This window comes from Tursiops truncatus, chromosome 18 (assembly GCF_011762595.2).
Source record: "Tursiops truncatus isolate mTurTru1 chromosome 18, mTurTru1.mat.Y, whole genome shotgun sequence".
In the NCBI taxonomy this organism is placed as follows: Eukaryota; Metazoa; Chordata; class Mammalia; order Artiodactyla; family Delphinidae; genus Tursiops; species Tursiops truncatus.
In genome coordinates, this window is record NC_047051.1 from 17,746,320 (window position 1) to 17,767,856 (window position 21,537).

Genomic DNA, 21,537 nt, shown 5'->3' on the forward strand with positions numbered 1-21,537 from the left:
CACGGGTTTGTGCCCCGGTCCAGGAAGATCCCACATGCTGCGGAGCGGCTGGGCCCGTGAGCCATAGCCGCTGAGCCTGCGCGTCTGGAGCCTGTGCTCCGCAACAAGAGAGGCCACAGCGTGAGAGGCCCGCGTACCGCAAAAAAAAGAAAAGAAAAGAAAAGAAACCCACAGAACGCAGGAAAGTATTTGCAAATTATGTCTGATAAGGGATTTGTATCTAAAGTATATAAAGGACTCTTAAAACTCAATAGTAAAAGGCCAACTCAATTCAGAAATGGGCAATAGACTTGGATAGACATTTCTCCAAAAAAAATATACAGATGGCCAATAAGCTCATGAAAAGATGGTAAATATCATTGGTCACAATGAGATGCCACTTCACGAAACCCACTAGGATGGCTAGAATAATAACAGATAATTACAGATGTTGGTGAGAATGTGGCAAAACGAAAACCCTCATCATTGTTGGTGGGATTGTAAAAATGGTATAACCTCTTTGGAAAACAGTTTGGCAGCTTCAGAAGGTTAAACATTGAGTTACAATATGATGCAGCAATTCCATTCCCAGTTGTGTACCCCAAAGAAATAAAAACATTTCTCCACAAAACTTATTCATAATAGTAAAAAAGTAGAAATAATCCAGATGTCTGTCAGCTAACGAGTGGATAAATGTGGTATATGCTTACAATGGAGTATTATTCAGCAACAAAAGGAATGTAGTACTGATAAAAGGTAACAACATGAATGAACCTTGAAAACGTTATGCTAAGTGGAGAAACCAGTTACAAAAAAAATATAATGTATGATTCTATTTGTATGACTGTCCAGAAGAGGCAAATCTTTAGAGACAAAAAGTAGATAAATGTTGCATAGGACTGAGGTGGGAGTTGGGTAGAATGGGGAAGTGACTGCTAAAGGAAATGAGGTTTCTTTTTGTAGTGATGAAAATACTCTAGGGACTTGCCTGGTGGTCCAGTGGTTAAGACTCCCCGCTTCCATTGCAGGGGGCAGGTGTTCGATCCCTGGCCTGGGAACTAAGATCTCGCGTGCCGTGCAGAGTGGCCAAAAATTTTTTTTAAAAAAGAAAAGAAAAAGGAAAAATACTCAAATTGATTTTGGTGGTGGTTGCACACTCTGTGAGTATACTAAAAACCATTGAATTTGTCCACTTTAAATGGCGCAGTTGTGTGGTTTGTGAATTTATATCTCAAAGCTGTTGTAACAACAGCAAGCAAAAGGAGCAATGGTTCCACTGTGATGTATTGACTAATTGCAACCTAGACTCTACATAGGTAGGCAGAACACTATACTGTTTTAAACACCAGATAAAAATATTTCCCTATATTTAAAGATTAACTAAATGTTTCCTAATACATATGTTTATAACCTTACTGAAAAGTTGCACATCATTACGTTTCAGAATTCATCAGTAAACAAACCCAGATGATTCAATTATTAGTATGTAGTTGATAAGTGAAGCCATGGAAATATAATATTCTAGACAGAGTTTGTAGAGTGAGTAGATGAATGGCCTACAGGGTTACAGACAGAACATAAGGGAAGAACATCACGCATGGATGAAGAAGAAGGCCAAAGAGGATGGTATTATGGAAGTCAAGGAGGTAAGAATGAATGGTTAACAGTGTTCTAGATGCCACATAAGGACTGTGGCATCTAGATGCCACAGTGGCATGCATCTAGACTGTGGCATCTAGATGCATAGATGCCACATAAGGACTGTGTTTCATGAATAGAAGATTGCTGATGATGTTAGCAAAAGCAGTGTAAATGGAATTTTATGGGAGCTGGCTAAGTGAATGGAAGTGAAGAAGTGGAAAACAGTGTAGACTATTCTTTAAAGAATTTTGGTTAAGGAAGACAGTAGTCAGAAGAAAATGTAGGTTGAGGAAGAGGTTTTTTTTTTCTTTCTTTTTTAAAAAATATGAAAGAGACTTGAGTTGACTCATGATGATGAGAAATAGAGGTTGAAAAATGGGAGAAGGGATATTTGATGAAGAAAGACCCTGTCGGGCTTCCCTGGTGGCGCAGTGGTTGAGAGTCCGCCTGCTGATGCAGGGGACACGGGTTCACGCCCCGGTCCGGGAAGATCCCACATGCTGCGGAGCGCCTGGGCCCGTGAGCCATGGCCACTGAGCCTGCGCGTCCGGAGCCTGTACTCCGCAACGGGAGAGGCCACAACAGTGAGAGGCCCCGTGTACCGCAAAAAAAAAAAAAAGAAAGATAGACCCTGTCACTGTGTTAGAATGAAAGGAAAGAAGGATGTTTGAAGATGCAGTTTATTGGGGATGGGATTGAGGAGGAAATGCGGAGGTGCAGTGCATGAAATGAAGTTGAGGGAATTGCTACTATCTAATGGTTTCTTTTTTCTTAATAAATAGAAGGCCTGACAAAAACAGAAATATTGATTAATAGAATAGGATGGAAAGCCCAGAGATAAACCCACACACCTTTGGTCAACTAGGAGGCAAGGATATACAATGGAGAAAAGACAGTCTGTTCAATAAGTGGTGCTGGGAAAACTGGACAGCTACACGTAAAAGAATGAAATTAGAACAGTCCCTAACACCATACATGAAAATAAACTCAAAATGGATTAAAGACCTAAATGTAAGACCAGACACTATAAAACTCTTAGAGGAAAACAGGAAGAACGCACTTCCACATAAATCACAGCAAGATCTTTTTTGACCAACCTCCTAGAGTAATGGAAATAAATAAAATAATAAGTAAACAACTGGGACCTAATGAAACTTAAAAGCTTTTGCACAGCAAAGGAAACTATAAACAAAGCCAAAAGACAACTGTCAGAATGGGAGAAAATATTTGCAAACGAATCAATGGACAAAGGATTAATATCCGAAATATATAAACAGCTCATACAGCTCAATATTAAAAAAACAAACAATCCAATCAAAAAATAGGCAGAAGACCTAAATGGACATTTCTCCAAAGAGGACATACAGATGGCCAAGAGGCACATGAAAAGCTGCTCAACATCACTAATTATCGGAGAAATGCAAATGAAAACTACAGTGAGGTATCACCTCACACCGGTCAGAATGGCCATCATCATAAAATCTACAAACAATAAATTCTGGAGAAGGTGTGGAGAAAAGGGAACCCTCTTACACTGTTGGTGGGAATGTAGACTGATACAGCCACTATAGAGAACAGTATGGAGGTTCCTTAACAAACTAATAGAACTACTGTGTATGACCCAGCAATCCCACCACTGGGCATATACCCTGAGAAAACTATAGTTCAAAATGGCACATGTACCCCAGTGTTCATTTGCAGCACTATTTACAATAGCCAGGACATGGAAACAACCTAAATGTCCAACAACAGGTGAATGGATAAAGATGTGGTACATATATACAGTGGAATATCACTCAGCCATAAAAAGGAACGAAATTGGGGAATATCACTCAGCCATAAAAAGGAACAAAAATGGGTCATTTGTAGAGCTGTGGATAGACCTAGAGTCTGTTATACAGAGTGAAGTAAGTCAGAAAGAGAAAAACAAATATCGTATATTAACGCATATATATGTGGAATCTAGACAAATGGTACAGATGAACCTATTTCTAGGGCAGGAATAGAGACGCAGACATAGAAAACAGACATGTGGATGCCAGGGGTGGTGGGGGAGGGAACGAATTGGGAGATTAGGATTGACATATATACACTGCCAAGTGTAAAATAGCTAGTTAGAACCTGCTGTATAGTATCGGGAGCTCAGCTTGGTGCTCTGTGATGACCTAGATGGGTGGGATTGGGGGGTGGGTGGGAGGGAGGGGGGGTATGTGTGTACATATAGCTGATTCACTTAATTGTACAGCAGAAACTAACACAACATTGTAAAGCAGTTATACTCCAATAAAAATAAATAAACAGAAGGCCTGGTTTTCTGCAGAGAGGAAGGAGGGTATGGAAAAGGGGGCTTGAGAGCAGTAGCTTTTTGTAGAAAACCTACCTAGGGAAGGCTGGAAAGATTTCCAAACAGCAAGCATTGACAGTTTAATAGAGATTGGAGACCTATAGTTGATAATACCCATATTGGAGGTTGAGGTTTGTTTTTGTTTTCTCTTGCAACATTTAGCAGCCCAGCTTTTGCAGTGAGACTTGAAGTGACCCAAGGTTAGCTTTTTGCCAGGGCAACAAGATTGAAATACAAGGGGCAAAGGTGTTGAAGTATGAGGACTATGTGAGAATGAAGCAAAAACAGGAAGGGGTTAATAAATTGGGAGAAAGTCAAGGAGCTAAGAGACTAAAGTAATCTTTGTGGATCTAGATCAGTCTGTCAAATGGCTAATTAATGGGAAATTGTTTAATGCCTTAATTGGATGTAGGGAGAGTTTTGCCACTAGGGTCAGAGATTCTTCAAATTAGAGAACATTGTACATAGTGTTTAAGGGAAAGTCTACCCATTTCATATTAAAATGTTGACCGTTCCAGAGTTTTTGAATGAAATGTAAAACATCCAAAATTTATCCTGATTGGCCTGGCAGATCTCTGGCTGGTTCTTGATGAAAGGATTGCTGGAAACTTAGAAAAAAAGAAGAACCTGTACCTGGCCAGCCTGTTGAACTGGGCTGTTTGAAGTGTTGTTGAAGACACCAGGGATGTGGTCAGAACTTGGTTTGGAGAGGAAAACTAAGCCAGCTGCTAGTCGTTAGTGATTATAAGGGCACTGGTGACAGAAATGAGAATGGGCACAAGGTGATATGGTTAAATGGTATAAACCTTTACCACAGCTGGGTAGAAGCAGTGGTCTTGAAGTGGTATGGAGATAGATGCAACATTGATGCTGACACATGAGGAATATGGAAGCATCATTAATGATGATGAAGATAGCTAATATTCTTTGAGGCTTTCTATGCCACGCACTGTTCCCATTATAAACATTTAACATGAATTTGACTCATTTGTTGCAATAATCCTATGAGGCACTGTTATTATTTCATAGAGAAAGAAGCTGAGGTAGAGAGACCAGTAACATTCCCAGAGTGTCATCAGCTTTGCGTGTGGGAGAGCCAGAATTTAACCCTAGACCGCTGACTCCAGAGCAAACGTTTCTAACCACTGTATTGTGCCATTGTAGGATAGTGCACTCATGTAATTTGTACAATATGTATTCAGTGTGTGTTGAATAATTTACATTAAACCTTAGAGGAAAATTGTTCAGTATAATTTTGGGTACTTTCTAATTTAATGATAGTTTTGTTGGATATTTTATGGAAGAAAATAAAACCTAGAGCAGTGATTAAGAGTGTGGTTCCTTGGACCAGCAGCATCAACATCAGCATCGTCTGGGATCATTTTTATTTATTTATTTATTTATTGATTTTTGGCTGCGTTGGGTCTTCATTGCTATGCGCGGGCTTTCTCTAGTTGAGGCGAGCGGGGGCTACTCTTCGTTGCGGTACGCGGGCTTCTCATTGTGGTGGCTTCTCTTGTTGCGAAACACGGGCTCTAGTCACGTGGGCTTCAGTAGTTGTGGCACATGGGCTCAGTAGTTGTGGTGCACGAGCTTAGTTGCTCCACAGCATGTGGGATCTTCCCAGACAAGGGCTCGAGCCCGAATCCCCTGCATTGGCAGGTGGATTCTTAACCACTGCACCACCAGGGAAGTCCTCATCTGGGATCTTGTTTGAAACAAATTCTGAACCCTTACCCCAGACCTGTTGCTGAGAAATCTGGGAATGGAGCCCAGCAGTGTGTGTTTTAACAAAGCCAGTTTATTCTGATGCAGGCTAAAAATTTGAGAAGTACTAACCCAGAGCAAAGTGTAGTATGAGAAGGTGAATGAGAGTTTGAATTAGACTGGAGTGATACTGAGATTGTCAGTGTTTTCTGGATCACATTCTTAGGACTGAAATCTGATGGGGAATTATTAGTATTAGTTTACACTCTGCATGACTCCAGTTTGGTGTGTTGATGCTACTGGTCACAAGTGAGATGGGAGGCAAAATGTCAATGGATCACAACTATTGACAACTCAAACGCATGGTTGTATATCAGTAGTGCTATTTTCTTTCCTTTAAACATTAAAAAAATTTTGTAACATTTGATATACAAAAATAGATAATGTAGATATAAGTTTTGAAGCAATAATAAAAGAGATATCCATGAATCCAGTACTCAATTTAAGAACTAGAACAAAAGCTATTTCTCTGATTCCCATCCCTAGCTTCCTACCAGAAGTAATCCACGCCTAAGTAGTGACATTCTTGTTCAATTCTCCTGTCGCTGTACTGGCCATGGCAGGGCTGGGGGACTTGTACCCTGGGGGTTGGGCCTCTGTGTTGTAGTGAAATTGCATGTGTGACTCCAGAGCCAGAGCATGTGTGATTTAATTCCACATATAAAAGAAAAAAAAAAAAGTAAGCCACTGTCATAAATATGTGTAAATCATTACTTTGCTTTTCCAGATTTACCATATATGTCTGTATCCTGAAATAACATAGCATTTAATTTTGCTTGCTTGTTTTTTTATATGAAATATTCATACTGTATTTGTAACAGGAAAAGATAAAAAAATTTTTTTAACATTTCTGGATTCATTTGTGTAGCTGTAGTTCATTCATCCTCATTGCTGAGTAATTATTGTCTCACAATTCCATTTGTTTTCTTTTTAATGAACATTTGAGTTGTTTTCAAAATTTTTTGCCATTACAAACCAATGATGCCAGAAACCACTTATATATATCACATGATGGGTATATGTAAGAATTTCTGTAGGATTTATATACCTTGGAGTAGAATTGTTGTGTACTTGGGTATTTTTCATCTTTACTATATTTTGCCAAATTTTCTCCCCAAAATGGTTGTACCAACTGACATCTCACCAGTTGCTCTACATCTTCATGAACACTCGGTGATGTTATACCTACTAATGTTTTGGCGATCTTGAGTGCAAAATGGTGTCTCACTGTGGTCTTAATTTGTATCTTCCTGAGTAATGAGGTTGACCACCTTTTCATGTTGGCATTATTGTTTTATCTTCTTTGAAATGCCTTTTCTTGTCTTTCTCCTGTCTTCCCAGTGATGTATGAGTACTTTGTATATTCTGGATATTTATTAATTATTGTTCATGCTTCAAGTATTCTTCTGGTTTGGTTTCTTTTTTCACTTTCTGTGTGGCGTCTTTCAAAGAACAGAAATTCTAAATTTTAATGAAGTTATTCTTCTGGTTTTAGCATTTTTGTATTCTGCTTTTAAGAAATCTTTCTCCACTTAGGGATCGTAAAGATATTTTTCTTCAAAAACTCACTGTTGCTTTTATAAATTTTCAAACCATCTGGAGTTGACTTTTCTGTATGGTGGTATAGTAGGTATCTAGTTTCTTTTTTTCCCCCACATGGATAATTATTTGGCTCAGGACCATTTATTGAATGGCCTGTCTTTTTCCCAGTTGTCTGCAATGCCATCTCTATCATATCGAGTGTCCATGTATGTTTGGGTTTATTTGAGGGATATCTTCTATTGGTGAATTTATTTTCTACTCTAATCTGTATATACTTTATAATATATCTTTAAAAGTTAGTAATTTTTAAAATTACAGCTAAACATAATTAATAGTAGTAACTTAGTATTAAATATCCAGTGTTCAGATTTCCCCAGCTGTCTTTTATATATAACACACATGAACACGTGCTAATGTATGTATAAATCACATTATAGTTTGTTTGGATCAGTATCCAGATAAGGTCCATGTATTGTGATTGGTTGATATGTCTTTTAAATCTCTGTCAATCTATAGGTTCCTACTCCATTTCCCAAGCCACTCCCCCTTCCCCTTTTGCCTTGTTGCTTGTTGTTGTTAGAGAAATGGGGTTGTTTATCCTGAATTTTGCTGATTGCAACCTCTTGATGTTTAGTATGTCCTGTTCTTTTTATTTCTGGTAAATTGGTTGTTAAATTTAAAGGCTTTGTACCCTTCCTTCCTTCTTTCTTTCTTTCTTTTTCTTTCCTTCCTTCCTCCCTCCCTCCCTCCCTCCCTCCTTCCCTCCCTTCCTTCCTTCCTTCCTTTCTTCCTCGCTCCCTCCCTTCCCCAAGTCTGATTTGTATGTGGTATTATATACTATAAAAAAAACAAACATTTTGAGATATAATTCACATACATTTTCATATCTGCTCAGTATGCTTATTTTTAGCATATTCATACTAAATATGAGTTGTGCAACCATCACCATATCCAATTTTAGAATATTTTCATTACCACAAAAAGGAATGTTGCGTCCTTTAGGATTCATTCCCCATTCCCTCTTCCCCCCCCAACTAATCTTCCTCCCTTCCTTCCTCACTCCCTTCCTTTCCGTGCAGCTAGGCATGTGGAATCAGGGATCAATACCTGTGCCCCCTGCAGTGGAAGCGTGGAGCCCTAACCACTGGACCACCAGGGAATTCCTTAATCTACTTTCTATCTCTATAGATTTGTCTATTCAGGACATTTTATATAAATGGAATCATATAATATGTAGCCTTTTGTGACTGACTTCTTTCATTTAGCATAATGTTTTCAAGGTTCTTGCATGTTATTAGTATACGTTAGTACTTCATTCCTTTGTATTGCCGAATGAGTTTCCATTGTATGGATATACCACATTATATGTATGTATTCATTAGTTGATGGACATTTATTTCCACTTTTTGGCTATTGTGGATAGAGTTGCTATGAGCATTCATGTACAAGTTTTTGTACAGGCATGTTTTCATGTCTCTTGGGTATATACTAGGAGTAGAGTTGCTAAATCATGTCATGACTCAATGTTTTTAACCTTTTGAGGAACACCCAGACTGTTTTTCAGTGGCTACACCATTTTGCAATCCCACCAGCAGTGTATGAGAGTTTCCAGTTTCTCCACATTCTCACCAGTACTTAGCTGTCTTCTTTATTTTATCCATTTTAATGTGTGTCTCGTGATTTTGATTTCTGTTTCTCTGATTGCTAATTATGTTGAACATCTTTTCATGTGCTTATTGACCATTTGTTTATCTTCTTTGGAGAACTGTCTATTCAGATCCTTTGTTCATTTTAAAATTGTATTGTCTTATTATTGAATGGTAAGGGTCCATTTATGTCGTCTAGATACAAGTCCCTTATCAGATATATGATTTGCAAATCTTTTCTCATTCCATGGGTTGGCTTTTCACTTTCATGGGTAACATATAATTTTTATTAGGTGGTACATAATGTTGGGTTCTTTCTTTTTGTGGTATTAGCAACCATTGATGAACATTGCCTAGATCCATTAATTTGTTAACTGTTGTAAAGTGGTGGTATTTAAATTCTACAACTCCTTCTTTATAAGAATTCTGAGTTTAAAGTTAATGTTCCTTCAGCACATTGAAGACTATCATTTCACTGCCCTGGGGCTTCCATTGCTTTTCAGAAGTCAGCTTTGGCATAAATACCTTGAAACATGAATGAACCAGTTGGTGGCAAATTTAGTTTTTATTGTCCCAGAGCTATTGTTTTCTAACAGTATCACCACTTGACAGGCCAATTTTATATCCTTATATAGCCTTCTACCTCCTTCTCCGCAAGTAAAATTTTTACATTTGCTTCAATTAGTGTATTTAGAAAAACAGACTGGGTAGCCCAAGGAACAAGTATATAAATATCTGTATTGTAGAGAATTTTAAAAACAGGGTTATTTAGGTATAGTTTATATATAGTATAATTTGCTCATTGTTAGTATAAAGTTTGAATTTTAGTAAATTTTTCAGTTGTGCAACCATCACCAAAATCCAGTTTTAGAATACTTACATCACCCCAAAAAGTTCCTTCCTGTCCTTTTGTGAAATTATTTATTTATTTTTGTTATAGAGAGTCTTAACCTGGAGTTGATAGAGGCTTTCTGATGGCTCTAAAACCACATGAAATTATATGTAAACGATATGTTCTATAGGGCCTGTGTTTTTTGTTTTTTGTTGTGTTTTTTTTTTTGCGGTACGCGGGCCTCTCACTGTTGTGGCCTCTCCCGTTGCGGAGCACAGGCTCCGGACGCGCAGGCTCAGCAGCCATGGCTCACGGGCCCAGCCGCTCCGTGGCATGTGGGATCTTCCTGGACCGGGGCACGAACCCACTTCCCCTGCATCGGCAGGCGGACTCTCAACCACTGCGCCACCAGGGAAACCCAGGGCCTGTGTTTTGAAAAGGGCAAAATTTTAATAAAGTGTCAATTATACAAATGCAGGCTTCTCTTGTCTTTAGGGTTGACTGGGGATATACAGATTACTGTGTTGAAAAGTTACATAGGATAGTATGACTATGCTACCAACTGGATGCACATTTAGGTTCATAAATTTTTAAAAATTTTTATGGATTGCTTTTTCTTAAAGTTTAATTTTGTCATACACATATATAATTCATTTTCGTACAGTTCTAAAGTCAAATGTAGCCTAGTTTCCTTGAGCTCTCTACCTTATTTCCTCCCTATTCCCATATATTTATGTGTAAAATAGTTCTATGCAATCTATTTTATGTATTTCTTTCAGGTTTTTTTTTTTTTTTTTTAGAGAAGGCTTTGAGTCTTTTTTTTTTCCCCTTAATTTATTTTTGGCTGCATTGGGTCTTTGTTGCCCCACGCGGGCTTTCTCTAGTTGTGGCAAGCGGAGGCTACTCTTCGTTGTGGCACATGGCCTTCTCATTGCGGTGGCTTCTCTTGTTGTGGAGCATGCGCTCTAGGTGCGTGGGCTTCAGTACTTGTGGCACGTGGGCTCAGTAGTTGTGGCTCGTGGGCTCTAGAGCACAGGCTCAGTAGTTGTGGCACATGGGCTTAGTTGCTCTACCACATGTGGGATCTTCCCAGGCTAGGGCTTGAACCCGTGTCCCCTGCATTGGCAGGCGGATTCTAAACCTCTCCGCCACCAGGGAAGCCCTTTCAGTATGTTTTTTGATATTTTAGAAGGTTTATATTTTTGTTATGGTGGTTAATTAGCTTTATTTAGTCCCTTCTCTTTTAGTTATTATCTACTGCTTCCCTATTTTGTGCATTTTGGAAATTGGTAGTGACCTCTTCTTCCCCTCCTCAGCATCTGATGTAAAATATACCCTTTTTTTAGAAAGGTATTTTTTAAAAAAAGGTTTGCTTGTTTATTTATTTATTTTTGTGGCTGTGCTGTGCAGCTTGTGGGACCAGGGATTGAACCGTGCCCTCGGCAGTGAAAGCACTGAGTCCTAAACCACTGGACCAGCAGGGAGTTCCCTTTAAAAGTTTCTAAAAATTGACCTTTATTTTGAGATAATTGTAGAATCACCTGCAATTGTAGAACACAATACAGAGAGACCCTTTACTCAGTTCCCCCAATGGTAACGTCTTGCAGCTTTATAGTAAAATATTGATATTTACACAGTCAAGATATAAAACATTTCCATCACCACAGGGATCTCTCATGTTGCCATTTTGTAGCCATGCTCACTTCCTCCCATCCTGCCCCCTCCTCAGCCCCTGGCAACCACTAATCTCTTCTTCATTTCTATAATTTTGTTACTCGAAGAATGTTATATAAATGTAATCATATGGTATATAACCTTTTGGCATTGGTTTGTTTTCTCTTAGCATAATTCCCTGGAGATTCATCCAAGCTGTCGCTTGTATCAATAGTTTATTCCTTTTTATTGTTGGATAGCATTCCGTGGTATGGATGTACCAAAGTTTCTTTAAACTGCGAAGAATGTCTGGGTTCCAGGTTTGGGTTATTATGAATAAAGCTTCTATAAACACTTGTGTACAGGTTTCTTGTGAACCTAAGTTTTCATTTCTCTGGAATAAATGTTCAGTAGTTGCTAAGTCCAATGTATTTGCATGTTTAGTTTTTTTTTTTTCTTTTTTTTGCATGTTTAGTTTTTTAAGAAATGATTTTCCGGGGGCTTCCCTGGTGGTGCAGTGGTTGGGAGTCCGCCTGCCGATGCAGGGGACACGGGTTCGTGCCCCAGTCTGGGAGGATCCCACATGCCGCGGAGCAGCTGGGCCCGTGAGCCATGGCCGCTGAGCCTGCGCGTCTGGAGCCTGTGCTCCGCAACGGGAGAGGCCACAGCTGTGAGAGACCCGCGTACCGCAAAAAAAAAAAATGATTTTCCAGGTATCGTTTTACATTCCCACCAGCAATGTAGGAGTTTCTCCACATCTTTCCCAGCATTTGTGTTGTCTCAGTTATTTAATTTAGCTGTTCTGATAGGTGTGTAGTAATAACTCATTTTGGTTTTAATTTGCATTTCCCTAATGGCTAATAACATTGAACATCTTTTCATATACTTATTTGCCATCTGTATATCCTCTGATGAAATGTCTCTTTATTTCTTTGGCCTGTTTTCTAATTTAATTGATTGTGTATTCTAATTTTGAGTAAGAGTTCTCTGTATATTCCAGATACCAGTCCTTTATCATATATATGTGGTTTGCAGATTTTTTTTTCTGTCTCTAGCTTGTGTTTTCATCCTCGCCACATGGAAGCTTTCTCAGAGCAAAATGTTAACATTTTGATGAGGTCCAGTTTACCAGTTATTCCTTTTGTGGATCATGCTTTTAGGGTCAAGTCTGAGAACTCTTTGCCTAGTTGTAGATCCTAAAGTTCCTTTCTTAATTTTCTTCTAAAAAATTAGTTTATAGTTTTACTTTTAAGCATGATTCATTTTGTTTTATTTTCTGTGTAAGGTATGAGTCTTAAGTTGAGGTTCATATATTTGTCTATCAATATCTACCTGAACAGCATCATTTGTTGAAGAGTCTAACTTTCCTCCATTGAATTGCTTTCATACCTTTGTCAAAAGTCAGCTGAGCATACTTATGTAGGTCTGTTTTGTGTTCTCTGTTCTATTCCATTGATCAGTGTATGTATGTCTTCACCAATATCACACAAGTGTTTATTACTATAGCTATATAATAAATCTTGAAGTTAGATAGACTGATTCCTCCCACTTTTTTTTTCCTCAAAATTATTTTAGCTATTCTAATTACTTTGGCTTTCTGTATAAACTTTAGTATTACTGGGATTTGAAAGCAGTTATGCTAAGTCTATATATCATTGTGAGGAGAATTGACATCAAATTGAGTCTACCAGTCCATGAACACAGTGTGTCTCTCTATTTTTTTTTAGATTCTTGAATTCCTTCATCAGTGTTGTATCATTTTCAACATCTATATCTTGTACATGTATTGTTAGGTTCGTACCTAAGTATTTATTTTTTTGAGAGATTATTAATGATATTGTTTGTATTTTTAATTTTGATGCCCATGTGTTCATTGCTAGTATATTGCTGGAAGAATCAGACTCTCTGCCTTCAGACTATACTACAAAGCTAAAGTAATCAAAATGGTATGGTACTGGCACAAAAATAGAAATATAGATCAATGAACAGGATAGAAAGCCCAGAAATGAACCCACACACCTATGGTCAATTAATCTATGACAAAGGAGGCAAAAATATACAATGGAGTAAAGACAGTCTCTTCAATAAGTGATGCTAGGACTTCCCTGGTGGTCCTGTGGGTAAGTCTCCGCTCTCCCAATGCAGAGGGCCCGGTTTTGATCCCTGGTCAGGAACTAGATCCCTCATGCATGCCGCAACTAAGAGTCTGCATGCCGCAACTAAGAAGTCCGCATGCCACAACTAAAGATTCTGCACGCCACAACGAAGATGCTGTGTGCTGCAGCTAAGACTCAGCACAGCCAAAATAAATAAATAAATATTAAAAAAAAAAGTGGTGCTGGGAAAACTGGACAGCTACATATAAAAGAATGAAATTAGAATATTCTCTGTATTTTTAATTTTGATGCCCATGTGTTCATTGCTAGTATATAGACATACAAATAGATTTTTATATTTTTATCTTGTATCCTGTGACCTTGTTGGACTCACTTATCAGATCTGCCATATGTGTGTGTGTATACATATCTGACATCCAGAGGCATCTGTCTTGTCTTTTCTCTTCTCTTTTCTTTCTTTTTCTTTTTTTTGAAATCCATTAGTCTTTCTAATATATTATGGTATTGGTTTTTCTGGGTTGATTTCCCAGGTACATTGTGTGCTTTTTCAGCATTTTATTTCAAGTCTTTTAGTTTCAGGATATTTTTCCCTTTAATTATTATCTTTATTGTCACTTTAATTCTAATAATTTTCACCTTCATTTCTTTTTTATTAAAATTTTAGTTCTTTGCACATTCTATATCTCTTAAGCATTACCTGTTGTGTTATTGTTCTTGGTTAGGTTTCCTTTCTGAAATATTTTTTTCTTTTATTTCAGATTCTTTCCTGATTTCTAGTACCTCATTACTGAGTGTTTCTAATTCTGATTATAATGTTCTTTCACATCTTCTATCATTCTCTAGGATATAATTTTTACATGTTTTGTTGGTACAGCTTTTTGGTAGTCTTTTATTGCATCATTCTGCTCCTTGGGTCTTATGGCATAGAATTTGACCCCAACCCTTTTATATTGTATACTTTATAATAGGTTTTCCTGAACTCTTTGGAGTGAGTGGGGGGTCAGAATAGCTTTTCTAGCTTTACCACTCTAGACCCCCTTCTGTTTTTTTTAAGTGATTAAATAAAATATATATATATTTATTTATTTATATATCTTCCTATTTTCTGAGAACTGGCTCTTGTTTCACTAACCCACTTTGATCTGGATCCTCTCTTTACTTTGCCCCAATTGAGCATGTCTTAATCACTTGGAATTCTTTTTTTGTTTGTTTGTTTATAAATTTATTTATTCATTTATTTAATTTTTGGCTGCATTGGGTCTTCGCTGCTGCACGCGGGTTTTCTCTAGTTGCTGAGAGCGGGGGCTACTCTTTGTTGCGGTGAGCGGGCTTTTCTTTGCGGCGGCTTCTCTTGTTGCGGAGCACGGGCTCTAGGTGCGCAGGCTTCAGTAGTTGTGGCTCGTGGGTGCTACAGCGCAGGCTCAGTAGTTGTGGCGCACGGGCTTACTTGCTCCGCGGCATGTGGGATCTTCCAGGACCAGGGCTCGAACCCATGTGCCCTGCATTGGCAGGCAGATTCTTAACCCCTGCACCACCAGGGAAGCCCAGATCACTTGGAATTCTTTTCCCGGAAATTTATTTTCAGTTATAGGGCTTTTTCCAGGTAGGGGGACTTCAGCCCCTTGTTTTTGAGTCTACTCTCGTCATATTTTACAACGTTAGCATGTGCAGAAGATCCCTTCCATTTGCAGCTATTCTCAAATTGCCTTTCTAAACTCTAACGATTCATGATTTGGGGTTCTCCTCCCCTCAAGTCCTTCAGTTACCCAGTAACTTCTGCTCTTGTGTTTCCTTCTGCAGATATGCTGAGCCCATGTGAGTCCTATAGTTGGTGATTTAACCAGATCTTTCTTGTATTTGAGAATTCATGGGGTTACCTTGTCACCAATCTTGTAGATTTTATCCATGGGGTTTTGGTTTGGCTGTCTTGGTAACTTTTTTCGGCCGTGTGGCATGTGGGATCTTATTTCCCCTACCAGGGATTGAACCTGCACTCCCTGCATTGGAAGCACAGAGTCTTAACCGCTAGACCGCCAGGGAAGTCCCATCGAGAGGTTTTATTCAAGAGAATGGCAACACAGGTTTGCATTAAAAAAAAGAATGATCTGGCTGCATTGTGGAAAACTGATTCAGTGCGTAGAAGGAGACTAGGAGACTAGTAGTGATCCGGGTGACATGTGACATGATGGTGGCTTAGTCTAGGATAGTGGCAATAAAGCTAGAAGGTTTGAATCCTATTTTGGTGACTCCATTGGATGTCAGAGAATGAGAGAGTGAGTAGACATGGATGATCTCCCAGGATGGGGGTTCGTGCAACGGTTTGGATGATTGCACTGTTTCCTAATATTGGGAATATTCATGGAATCGTAGGGGGTGTTTTTTTGGGAGGGGAAGATGGGGGAGCAGGTGTGATATTTAAGCAGCTGAGTTTGAGGCCTTAAAATTATCTGTCCTCTAATCCTAAACATACACACATGCACACATATTTTAATTCTTCAGCGAGCCTTTTCCTGACCCTCTGATCATGTCTCCTTCTGGTATAGAACTTTATTATTTACTTTCCTATCTTAACATTTAACAGACTCATGTTACTGCTTATTACTACCATCTTTTTCCCTAGAACAGCTGCTGGCAAACTTTTTCTTAAAAGGAGAGATAGTAAATATTGTAGGCTTTGTGGGCCAAGAGACAAAAATTAAGTTAATGTAGACACAATATCATTTATAATGTAACCACTTAAAAATATACGAACTATTCCTGTGGGGTCCTGCAAAAATAGACAGCTTGCCAGAATTGGCCCATAGGCTGCAGTTTGCTCACCACTGTACTAGACTGTAATTGCTATACTTGCCTCCTAGTTGCAGGCATATTGCCCTGGAGCATTTTGGTTGAATTTAGTAAATTTTTATCAAATGAGTGAATATTATACTTACAGATTTGAAGCCCAGGCAAGAGAGCTGAATAAAGATAGATATTTGGGAGTGGTCTTCAAACAGTAATCGAAGACTTAAGAGTAGATGAGCTCACTTGGGAAGAATGTAAGGGAGGAGAGGCCCTAAGAAGAAGCCTTTTTCTGTAACTTAAACAGAGAGGAGAATGAGTGATGACTAACTCAAAGGTACTTGTATCATAGATAGTAGTCAGTACCTGTTGTTAACTGACCTAAGCCATTTGGCCATTTACACTCATAGGTTCTGTTAGATGAATAGGAGGCCTTTATATAGATAGGTGAGGGCAATAGGTGGTTTTCCTTAGAAATTTTACTATCAGTGAGTTACGTTATTTTTCTTCTTTTTTCTTTTTTTTCTTTCTTTTTGGCCGCTCTGTGCGGCTTGTGGGATCTCAATTCCCCAACCAGGGATTGAATCCAGGCCCTTGGTAGTGAAAGTGCTGAGTCCTAACCACTGGACCGCCAGGGAATTCCCAGTGAGTTATATATAATAAAATAATAAAACAAGCCTTAGACAGAATTTGCTACCCATACAAACATGTATTAGCAAGCAGTCACAAAAAGTCATATAGCTTGTTTTATGGGTTTAGCTCTTTTAGACTCTACTACCTTGTAATAAAACTTCAACCCTCAGCAGATACCAGAAAGATCTGACTAGGATTAGCAGACAGAATCCTCGAAGATGGGGTGGGACACAGGATCAAAAGGAAACTTAGACTCAGAAACTTCTCTGAAGACAGATTGCAGGGCTTGTCAGATTCTTAAACCGCAAACAGGTAAGAATCAAGACACTTGTACAGTGTTTCTAGTTAATCCGTATATCTTGAAGAATTCCAGTTCAGCAATATAAAATTATTTCCAACATCTTTTATGCTAATTAACAAACACATGTCTAAATTCAGATGTTGATATTCAAAACACTTACTAATTGGGAGCTAACCTCTGATTTGGGCACTTCACATGCTAACTAACCCCCTGTGAAGTGTGGATTCCTAATTTAGAGTACTTCAGAAGTTAACTCATCACTTCTATCCAAGCTGAAGTAGCACTTTAATGGAAATTACAGTGTAGCAGTAACTTGATCATATTTTGGAGGAGATAGGCTGCCTGGGTCTTTTTGTTGTGTACTATCTTATAACAATTTGTAAACAATTAAATGTAATAGTTATTGCAGTGAAAATACTTTTTCTTCTCAGCTCTAGTAACAATTGGATTAGATGTTTATACAGGCAAATTTTGACAATTGGTGCAATTCTAATCTTCAAGTGAATAAAGACAGCTTTCTTTACAGAATGATCAAATAACACTTCATTAATATTGGTATTTGATTGCTCAGTATTTATTACAGTTTGTATGATTGATTTATACATAAAGCATTCTCTGTATTGATAGTGTTGAAGCCTAAATGCAGAAACATATTAAATATAGAATTAGATTCAGGGCTCTTTCTTTGTACTTTTGAACCCTATTAGTGATAATAGTTTTATCAGTGCATCATTCCATCACATTAAATAAATGTTACTAATTTGAATTTTGTTTGGTAGTTTTGTTTATATTTAATATATATCTGTATTTAAGCACGAGTTTATATCTAGGTTAATATTTCAATATATTTAACAAAGTTTGTAATTTGGGTTCCATGGGATATTTTTTCCCTGCAAAGAGATTAATTTATCACTGCAGTTTAAGAAAACTTGACAGAGGTACCATAACAAAAGAATCATTAAATAAAATAATAACATACTGAATCTAGCAGTATATTAAAATAATAATATACCATAACATGTAGCCTTTATTCTGAAAATGTAACCATTTATCATATTTGTATGTGTAATAAAGTAATGCATTATATCACTATGTCAAGGGGAGAAGGGATATCTAGTCATTTCACTAATTCCTGTTAAGACATTCCTGATAGAGCCTCTTAGTAAATTGTAGAAGGATACTTCTTTATCTTTTGATACAAAATATCTATCCCAAATTTATTTTCATTTTTATGTGATTTTAAGGCCATGACAATGAGGCATTTACTTTTTTTAAACATGAATCGTTTGCAATAGAATACATTAGTTGCAAGCATCAAAAATCAGCTCTGGCTGACTTAAGAGCAAAACCATAATTTATTAGAAGAATATGAGGTGGGGGTTCCGGGCAGACCCTGCCGACTCAGAGAAAGAAGAAGCCTCTAGAGACGGTGCACCTGCAGATGGAGCAAGGTGGTGCCTGCCCACAGGGCCCTGGGGCTCCATCCCCAGGAGAGGCCAGGAGCCGCTCCTTAAAGTCGGGGGACCCCTACAGGCTTTCTTACCTGAGGACCAGGGACGATGAGGACGACCCAGCAGGGCTGCTGTGAGAAGGGCCTGCCATGATGCTTGAGAAGTGCTCAAAAGGTGTCCTGGACTGCTGTGCCCCCGAGGACCCTGCTTCCTCACCAGTGTGGACTCTGAGGTTCCCAAACTGCTGGCCTGCAGCAAGACTCCTTGAAATCAAGGATTGCCAGTACTCAGCGTCTCTGTTACCTTTGCTGGGTGCTTTTTAGAAACTATGGCGGCCTTCCCACCAGGGTTCCACCCAAGCACTTGTCAGGGTTTCTGGAGGCTTCCTTGTGGCTCGTCCGCCCGTCGGCACCTGGCCTCTGGGACACGCCTTCTTCGGGTCTCCTGTGCTCCACCCCCAGCCCGGCTGCCTCTTCCACCTCCTCTGGCTCTGTCCTGGGGCCCTGCCCCTGTGCACTCACCACTTGGGGTCCCATTGTTTGAATTACTCTCTGGGTGTTCTCTGTGCCCACTACTCTTCAACTTTTCTATTTCCATAATAAAAAGATGAAAAAAGTAGAAAAGTAAAATAAAAGAATATGAGGTGGTTCAAAGAATGAGTTACGGAAACCAGGTAACTAGGAACACAGCAAGTTCAGGATATAGGCATGGTTCACTACCTTGTCCAAATGCTTCCTTTGGAAATTAATGTGCTTTTTTTTTTCTTTCCATTTTGCTCTAGGTTTAGAGTTATAGGGGAGAGTTCTGCTGGCTGAGTTTAAGCTCATGCCCTGTTTTTGCTAGGAGAAAGTGAGATGCTTTAATAGATGGTTCCATCAAGACTGTACACAATGGAGAGTATATAATTCCCCATAGAAACCTGGGTGCAGTTAGGAAACGGGGATGGATCCTAGGCAGCCAAGCTCTACCTCCCACTCCCCACAAAACTAACCAACAGACATCCAGTAAAATAGACAGGAGTTTTGGCTTTTTAACCTCCTGTAGTTCATCATTTAAAGTCTAAACTGATTAATCCTTAAAAATAGAATCTTAAACAAATTTAAATCTTAAATGCCAGAGACCTTAATTTATGTACTAGCAGTATCAATATTTAGATACTTATGAAATTTTTGTTTTTCTTTTTAGACAATGCGAAGACACAGAAATGAAGTGACAGTTGAACTGCGAAAGGTAAGAGTGATTTGTGTTTAATAAAAAATAATTAGGCTTTTTCTGATGTTAAAATTTTTTATAACTTGAATAATGAAAATACTATGGCAAATTAGTAGGCATCCCTAAAACTACACAGCATAAAAATATATCATTAAATAATTTATAATGGTATACATTTATAGAAACTTCCATTTATTGAGTTACCAGGCACTGTGTGAAGTACTTTACCACTGTCATTGAAATTCTCACAACATCTGATGAAGTTACCATTGTTTTTTCTTAATAACCTCTTTCTATGTGGGCTATGTGCTAGACAGAATTCCTCCACCTTCCTCATGTAAAAGTTAAATGTGGAAAAAAAAAAAAAAAGTTAAATGTGCTTGTTAAAGACACTTTAGAAAAATAAAGTAGAATAATCTTATATCTTACCAATTGAATGCAACTACTGTTAAAATTTCTTTTCTTCCATTATTTTTGAATTACCTTCATTAGATTGTATTTTCATGCAATCAGATTTTATTTTAAGCAAATTTTAATTACCAGTTAACAAAGTACACATAATAAATTCTGTCTATATACATGTACATTTAAAAAAATAGATTTGAAACTTACTTCTAAATCTTTGTGTTTGTCTTAGATTAGATTTTCTTGATCTAATTCACTCCTAAAACTCATATATTAAATTATCATCTTGAAACTTTTCAGTTTTAGAGAGAAAGAGGGTCTTGATTCTGAGAGTACACACTCTCTCAGTGAGTCACTAGAATCAAATGGACCTGTGCATTTATTTACTCAATAAGTATTATCATACCCACTTTGTGTTATTAATTTTTACTCAGCATCGACGTTATGCTCCTTGGTATAGTATATAGTTCCTGAGATCCATTCTCCTGTACCCCCTCTGCTCCATTTTTTATTAAATTCGAAAAATACTTGCTAATCCCATGTTCTTTCAACTCCTTAACTTCATGGATACTTACAGATTAACATCAGTGCAAATTTTTTCAGCTCCCTGGGTCATTTGGACCAGAGAAGTGAACTAAACCTTAGCTTAATAAAGTAAGGTGAGCTCCTTGCCAGTCGTAACACTTTGGACTTACCTTCTTTTTCTTTTCTTTTTAACTTTTTATTAATATATAACACACCTACAGAAAAGTCAACACAACTTAAGTGTACAGCTTGATGAATTTTCAAAAAGTGAACACATTTGTGTAACCAGCTCCTAGATCAAGAAAGAAACACTACCTGTATCCCAAGGCCCCTTCACAGTTTCTGCTTTCCCTCAAAGGCAACCATTATCCTGATTTCTAACGTTATAGATTATTTTACATATTTTGCATATTTTGAACTTTATATAAATAGAATGGTGTGTATCCTTTTGTATCTGGTCTTTCATTCATCATGTAAAGATCATTCTCTGTAATAGAGCTGATAGGAATAAAATTGGAATTAAGTAATTATTCATTTGTTGTTATCTCTTCACATTACACCAGCTCTCCCCAGATGTGAACCTTCACTTTCCCTTAACTTTTCATGCTTGGAATACAATTCTGAAACTTCTGTATTGGTCTTAGTATTACTCAGAATCCTCTCCTGTTTTAAGCTTTTTCGCCCTTCTGATATGCTTATAAATCTAAG

General features: G+C 38.1%; 2 protein-coding genes across 10 annotated transcripts in view; both read left to right on the forward strand.

Annotated features, from left to right (window-relative positions):
* SPRYD7 (SPRY domain containing 7) overlaps positions 1-19,917 on the forward strand; it is a 143,747-nt gene extending 123,830 nt beyond the window's left edge. For 4 of the 5 annotated variants that reach the window (XM_019936632.3, XM_073795154.1, XM_073795152.1 and 1 more), the window contains one exon: positions 19,873-19,917. The gene's annotated coding sequence lies outside the window, so the exon portion shown is untranslated. Of the gene's footprint in view, positions 1-11,879; positions 12,118-19,872 lie in introns of all 5 variants that reach the window. The other variant, XM_073795153.1, reaches the window with a different exon arrangement.
* Positions 1-21,537, forward strand: part of KPNA3 (karyopherin subunit alpha 3) — a 91,373-nt gene that overhangs the window by 30,595 nt on the left and 39,241 nt on the right. For 4 of the 5 annotated variants that reach the window (XM_019936625.3, XM_073795144.1, XM_073795143.1 and 1 more), the window contains exon 2: positions 19,873-19,917. In XM_019936625.3, coding sequence (XP_019792184.1) covers positions 19,873-19,917 — 45 coding nt within the window. Of the gene's footprint in view, positions 1-12,090; positions 12,118-19,872; positions 19,918-21,537 lie in introns of those variants that run through there. The other variant, XM_019936628.3, reaches the window with a different exon arrangement.